Here is a 7,785-nt window from a genome sequence, read left to right as displayed (position 1 = left end):
TGTGTGTGTGTGTGTGTGTGTGTGTGTATACTACGAACTGCCCACTGAGGACTGACTTTGCTGCATCCTAGAGGTTTTGGTATGTTGTATTTTCATTTTCACCTTTTTTTCAAAGAAGATGTTTTAAAAAAATTTCATTTTATATTTCTTTTACAGCCCAATTGTGTTCTAGCAGAGAATTGCTTAGTTTCTACATAGGGAATTTTGTAAACTTTACTCTTCTATGGTTAATTAATAGTTTTATGGCATTATAGTGTGAGAAAATACTTTGTATTATTTCAGTGTTTTTTAAATTTGTTGATGCTAGCTTTCTGTCCTAATTAATATGTGATCTATTCTGGAAAATGTACCATGTGCACTTGAGAAGAAAGTGAATTGAGCTTTAGTTGGGTGCAGTTCCTTGAGTTGGATGATTGCATAGTTTAGATATTTTACATCTTTGTTAAGTTTCTTTGAGTTGACCTATCCTTTGCTGATAGTTTTGTACTAAACTCTTCTATCACTAATGTGGTGGTGTTTATTTCTTCCATTTTGTTAACAGCTGTTTAAGTATTTTGCAGGTCTGTCCTTTAGTGCATAAATGTTCACCAAGGTCATGTCTTCTTGAACTGTTGTGCCTTTAATCAGTATGTAATGCCTTTCTTTATCTTTTATGGTGTTTTTCATTCTGAAATCTATTTTATCAGAGATTAGTAGTGCCACTTCTGCTTTCTTGAGGTTGCCCTTTGCTTGCTATATTTCTTCCAGCCTTTGATTTTCAGTCTGTATTTCTCTCCATTTTTTAGATGTCTTTATTGCAGGCAATATATGATATACTTTGAGTTGGGTTGGGGTTTTTTTTTTGTACTTTATGTTCCTTTTTACCTATTAATTGGCACATTTAGTTTATTCATATTAAGTATTATTATTGTCTGGCCAGATTTTACCATTGGCATTTTTCTGTGTTTCATTTTGTCTTGTTCTTTGTCACAGTGATCCATCTAATTTCCTTTGGCATCACTGTATGAATGCCTTCACTTAAAATTTCATGTAGTTTTTATCTTGTTTTCACAAATACCTTAAATTTTTTTTCTGCAAAGCATCCAATTTCCCCTTCATAATTGATAGATAGTTTTGCTGGGTACAGGATCGTTGGCTGGCAATTGTGGTTTGTTTTTTTTTTTTCAATTTCCAGTATACGCCATCCCATTGTCTTCTAGTTTGCATGTTTTCTGCTGATAATTCAGAACTTAATCTAATTGTTTCCCCTTTATAGGTGACTCTTTGTTTTTCTCACATTGTTTTTAGTATTCTATGCAATGGTATTTAGATTGTTGAAAATGGAAGTAAGTAATCAGGATAATGAACACTAAAATATAATGAGCTCTACATATTAGAAAGTATTATAATTAAATGTGCAAGAATCTTTAGTTAGAAATCTGAAAGGGAAACTTTCAAGCTTAGAAAACTGAAGAGCAAATACAAGCCTTGAGTTGTAACACTAGGATTCTGTTAACAAAGTTTGGAATGATATGAGAATAATTAGAAGAATATTATTGAAAAAATGGAAGGAAAACTAGTAAAACATGCATGGCAGCTCAAGAGGGGAAGGAGTGAGAGCAGTCTGATGAGTAGGAGTCAAACCACAGGTTTGCAGAGTTTGGTGGGGGTAGGATCTAGGTGATAATACAGGGTAATAATGGGCAAGGTCCAACGATGATTAATTTTATAAAATGTAAGGCATGTGAATGATTGTATGAAAGATAATGTGAATGAAAAATAGTGTGAAACACAATGTATATGAACTTTGTAAGCAAAGCAAATAAAAAAAAAGAAGGAATACTCAGAGTCACTGTATCAATAAGAATTATTTGATACTGAATCTTTAGGGAACTCTAATGGCTTACTGGTAGGAAATCTCACTCCCAATTCAAAGGCATTTGATTCTAATCCATCAGTTGCTCTGTGTTAGAAAGATGGGCAGTTCTCCTCTCATGTGATTTACTGCCTCTGAAAATCTGCTGGAGAGTCAATATGAGTACATTCCCATAAGTAGGTATACACACAACTAATATATTTATAAAGAATGTGATCTTAAATGTTATGATCTGTTGTTATTATTATAGTAACTATTGTAACCGAGGGGGAATCTCAAATTTAAACTTGTTCTGCTTTTGATCTTCAAATGTCCATGCTCTTTCCATTATACTTGGCTTAACTTTACTCTTGCAGATTATTTGTGTTAGTAAGTGTAGTATCCTAGAAAGTTTTCTTTCCCAGGGAACATTTTAAAGTCCTAATAATGATTTAAGAGAATTATTCTGAAGATTTAACACTCCGTAGGGGTAGTATATAAGAGTTTTGGCTCCTTTAACTAATATAGTGCAGCATGCTTTCTACTAGTCTTACTGACACACCGAAGGATATTCAGCTCCTTTTGACAAAAGGCCTAAAAATATAGACATTAAAACTGAGGATCAATGTAAATTATGAATAATTAATTAATATTCCATATCACCAAAATTTGATCTTAAGTCTATCCCACAAGACCATCTCAGGAGCAAATTTGAAGCCTTGAACAACAATGAACGAAGATCAGGTGAGCTGTGGGAGGATATCAAGGATATCATCCATGGAGAATGCAAAAGATCATTACAAAGTCAGGGGAGGAAGAAAAGACCAAGATAGATATGAAATGAGACTCTGAATATAATGCACCAGAGCTCGAGAAGACAAAGCAAAGGGAAGAAATTAAGGAGCTGAACAGAAGATTTCAAAGGACAACTTGGAAAGAGAAAATAAAGTATTATAATGAAATGTGCAAAGAGCTGGAGTTAGAAAATCAAGAGCCAAACTAGCTCAGCATTTCTTAAGATGAAGAAATTGAAAAACAAATTAAAGCCACAAGTTGCAATACTTAAGGATGCTTTGGAAAGAATATTAAAGAATCCAAGAAGGATTAAAAGAAGATGGAAGTAGTATACAGAGTTACTCTACCAGAAAGAATTGGTGGACACAGAAGAATTTCATGAAACAACATATGAGCAAGAAAAAATATGAGACAGAAGTTCAAGCTGCTCTGAAAGAACTGGCAAAAAACATGGCCCCAGGTTGACAGTGTACCAACTGATATATTTCAACAAAGAGACGCTGCCCTGGAAGTGCTCACTATGATGTGCCAAGAAATCTGGAGGACAACCACCTGGCCACCTGACTGGAAGAGATCAGTATTTGTTCCCATTTCAAAGAAAGGTGACCTGACAGAATGTGGAAATTACCAAACAATATTACTATCACAAGCAATCAAGATTCTGATGAAAATTATCCAAAAACAACTGGAGCATCAGCAGATATGTGCATGCTGGTTTTAGAAGAGGCCGTGTACTAGGGATAGTATAGCCAACATTAGATGGATCTTGGCTGAAAGCAGGAAATACCAGAGGAATGTTTATCTGTGTTTCATTGACTATACAAAGGCATTTAATTGTGTGGATCACAGCATACTGTGACTCTGGAAAGAATGGGAATCTCAGAACTTTGTACTTATGCTAAAACTATAATTGAACCAGGAGACAGTTATCAGAACAAAGCAAAGAGACACTGCATGGTTCAAAACTGGGAAGGGTATGTACTAGGGATGTATTCTGTCTTTATTCCTTTCCAATCTATATGCAGAACAGATCATCCAGGAGGCACTGTATGAGGAGGAATGTGGCATCAGGACTGGAGGATGATCCATCAACAACCTGTTATGCAGATCACACAACCCTGATTGCTGAAACTGAGGTGGACCTGAAGTGCTTCCTGCAGAAGATCAAGGACTGCAGTCTTCAATACGGATTGAAACTCAATATCAAGAAAACAAAGATTCTCACCACTGAGCCAATTTGCAGCATTATGATAGATGGTGAAGAGATTGAGATTCTTAACAGCTTTAGTTTGCTTGGCTTCACAATCAACAGTCTTAGTATCAGCAGCCAGGAAATCAAGAGATGAATTGCATTGGGAAAGTTGGCTGTCAGGGACCTCTTCAAACTATTGAAGAACAATGATGTTAATTTGAAGACTAAGGTGTACCTGATCCAGGCCAGAGTCTTTGCAATCGCTTGCTATATGTCAAAGAGCTGGACATGGATAGGGATGATAGAAAGAGAATTGATGGCTTTGTACTGTGGTGTTTGAGAAGAGTGTTGAATATATCATGGATTACCAGGAGAACAAATAGATTTCGTCCTAGAGACGGTGCAGCCAAGATACTCCTTGGCGAAAAGGATTCTTAGGCTTCATCTGACATACTTTGTACATGTTACAAGGAGGGACCGGTCCTTGGAGATGGACATCATGCTTGGAACAGTGACAGGATGGAGAAAGAGAGGGAGACCATTGGTGAGATGGATTGATACAGTGACTGGGGTAATGAGAGTAGGTATGTCAGAAACAGTAAAGTTGGCACAGGATAGAGCAGGTGGTAGGGCTGTTGTGCATAGGGTTGCTGTGAGTCATAAGTGACTCGACGGCACATAACAACAACAACAACATATGAAAAGGTAATCAAGTAAGACTAAGAGTCATAGAGTTAATGTAAAATGTTGGGCAAGTGAGTAAAAGGTTTTGGAGGCATTTTATTAAAAATACTGGTTTATCATTTATGGTTTTATTGTTTATGATTTATGGTTGATTATGTTTCACACTGTATTTTTCCAATTTCGTTCACTCCCTCCTCACTCATCAAATTGTATGACCCTATGATTAATACCCCCTCATCCTCACTCCTCTGCTGCCACTGTTTCCCTGCCTGGATCCTTATACTCATTCTACAATAATGGCTTTATACAATATTTTTTCTTATGGGACTGAGTTAATTCACTTAGCATAATGCCCACCAGTGCCTCCCTAGTTAGGTAGTAATTTATAAAATCATTGGTCCTGCGTGCTGCATATTATTCTATTGAAAATGTAAATGTACTATAATTTTTCAATCCATTTGATTGTGTTTGGACATTGGGGCTGTTTCCATGTTCTTGTAATGGTGAATAATGCTGTTGTGAACATTGGTGTACAAGTCTCCGTTTGTTCCTCTGTTCTAATTTTCTCAGGATATAGTCCAAACAGTGGAATAGCTGGGTCATATGGAATTTCTATGTTCAGCTTTTCTGAGGAAGCATCAAACTGCCTTCCAGAGTGGCTGTACCATTGTACAATGCCACCCACAGTAAGAGTTCCTATCTAGCCACATTTTCTCCAATATTTATTAACTTGCTGTTCTGTCCTGTTAAAGTTTTGCCACTGCTACTTGAGTGAGATGGTATCTTGTGGTTTTGATTTGCATCTCTCTTTTTTGCCAGTGTTTTGGAGCATTTCTTCATGTGTCTGTTGGCTATTCAAGTATCTTCCTCTGTAAAAATTCTTTCCATGTCTTTTACCCATTTTATAATTGGATTATCAGTCTTTTTCCTGTGGAAGCTGTATGTTGTTATGAGACTGTTGTCTGAGATGATTTTGCCAAATGTTTCTTCCTAGTCAATAAGTTTTCTTTTCACCCTGTTGGAAAAAAGGTTTTGATGCACACCAGGATATAATATTTAGAAGGTCCCATTCATCAGTTTTATCCTCTTCAGATTGTACATTTCTGGCTATATTTGGCAGTCTCTTTATACCATAGACTAGGCTTTCAAAGCTTGATTCTAATTTGTCTCTTATGAACTTTATGGTTTGGGGCTTTACTCCTAGGTCTTCAGAGACTCTTTTAATGCTCCACTTCTCTAACGTAAGTTATAAATTCCACGTCTATGCTAACCCAAAGATGGCACCTTACTGGTGTTCAAATCCACAGTGGCTCAGAGAGATAAAGATGAGGAATCTACTCCCATGCATTTTACAGCTTCCAGAAACTCACGTGAGGGTCAGTTGAGTTGATTAAATGGTAACGAACATTATATTACATAGTCTTTTTTTTTTTTTTAGATGATGAGTCAAGTCCTCATATATTGAATTTGCCCCAGAGTTACTTCTGAGGTTTTATAATCTTACATATTCTAATCTAAATTTGTAACCTTGGTGGTAGAAAGTAGTGATGACTATTGACAGGAAGAAGTTCATTTGAAAATCCTTTTTCTCCCCCCTCTGATTGACTCAATGTCAACTAACAACACAGAAAGCAAGAACTTTTTTTCTAATACCAAAGACTTTATTATCTGTGGCTACCAGTGTATATAAAATAATTACTACCCTTGTGGAATAGAAACTCATGGAAATTCAGAGGTAGATGTTACGAACTGACAGAAGTAGAAATCTGTATAGTATGGCACATGTGTTGTAGGGATAAGCTTTTGTACAGGCTTCATATTTCACTCTCCTTTGAATATTCACTGGTTCTTAAAAGTGGTTTAGGAAACCTTTGAAGATTCATTTTACTACAAAAATGAACAGACTTTCTGGGGTCTAAAGATACTCCAGTCAGCAGAGAGTCATGTTGAGCATTCTGGAGACAGAATTGTTTCACATGTGCGGCTGCCTGGGAAACCTTCACGCGGTTGAGCCCAGCTTCCAGCCAAAGCTGCTGTACCACTTTCTTCAAAGCAAAGACACTAGAAGAGCTAGACATGGAGAGAGAGATAGAGATAGAGAGTGAGAGTGAGAGTGAGAGAGAGAGAGAGGCTGATTCTCCTTTCAGGATAGGTCCCTGTGTGGGTGGGCCAGCTAGTGACTCAGAAAGCAGGACGTCATACTAATCAAATCTGTAATTTTTTATATGAGTAGACTTATGGGGAACCATGTGGGATTTTTCTGTCGTCATTCTTTCACTGGCCATTTTCCTTCCAATGTAAAGATATCCTAAATGTGGGGGAAAGGCATGACAGATGAGTAAGATGATTTCCTTATTTCTTACATATTGATGACAGCATTTATAAGTATCTAGGAACAGAGCTTATGTACTCTTAATTAAGAATTATAATAAAATCAGAATTTAGTTTTAGCAAGCTCAACTGTGAAACCTCTACTTCATGACATATGGGGGGGGAGTGTGTGGAGATGGTTTGCTAGTATGCACAGTATAAAAGATAATTTTAATATTGTACCAAAATACTTAATTGAAACCTAATGTCATAGTTCTCTTGAAATGTAAAAGATAAAGTAGTTAGACTTTATTTTATTTTATTTATTTTATGAAAAATACCTATTTTTATAACACAATAAAAATTGTTAGAGATCTATTTTTTCTATTTTTTTATTTGTTAAACAATTAATGCATGGTCTATTTTAAGATTTTGGGAACTAATCATAGAATATTATGTTAAATAACAACCTTTCATATGCTAAAGTAGAAATAATAGCTTAATATGTTGCAAAAAATTAGAAAAAGATAAGCCTTTTCACCTACATCATCCAAATAAATAAGTTTCATTTGTAGTGTACATATATTTATCTTGTTAAAAGAATTAACAAAAAAATAACCATGTCTAGAGAATATTTGTCATCCCAACTTAAAATAATTTCATTAGTATTATATATGTGTGCTATCTGATGAGGCTTACAACTGAAGATCTGTTACACACTACATATAATTTATATTTTACCAAGTATTTTATTATTTTTATCTAGGGCTCCAAAGGAGATCCAGGATTGTCCCCAGGACAAGCAATTTCTGGAGAAAAGGTAATTAATTGCCTATAAAGCAAAGTAATGGTAATGTATTTATAACTTTTTTTAAAAATTATGTTTTATTAATTTTCATAAACATTTACAGAGATTTTGGGCTTCCACTCATTCATTGTTGCACTATTCTCTCTACCCTCCTCCCAGTTT

The 7,785-nt window shown here is 35.5% G+C and overlaps 1 protein-coding gene across 1 annotated transcript in view; it reads left to right on the top strand.

Annotated features, from left to right (window-relative positions):
- COL24A1 (collagen, type XXIV, alpha 1) overlaps positions 1-7,785 on the top strand; it is a 548,498-nt gene that overhangs the window by 90,863 nt on the left and 449,850 nt on the right. Inside the window, exon 6 of the mRNA XM_006898370.1 lies at positions 7,582-7,635. Coding sequence (XP_006898432.1) covers positions 7,582-7,635 — 54 coding nt within the window. The remainder of the gene's footprint in view (positions 1-7,581; positions 7,636-7,785) is intronic.

Source organism: Elephantulus edwardii, unplaced genomic scaffold (genome assembly GCF_000299155.1).
Source record: "Elephantulus edwardii isolate Elephantulus edwardi_28Jun2011 unplaced genomic scaffold, EleEdw1.0 scaffold00227, whole genome shotgun sequence".
Taxonomy (NCBI): Eukaryota; Metazoa; Chordata; class Mammalia; order Macroscelidea; family Macroscelididae; genus Elephantulus; species Elephantulus edwardii.
This window is presented reverse-complemented; position numbering and strand designations above follow the sequence as displayed.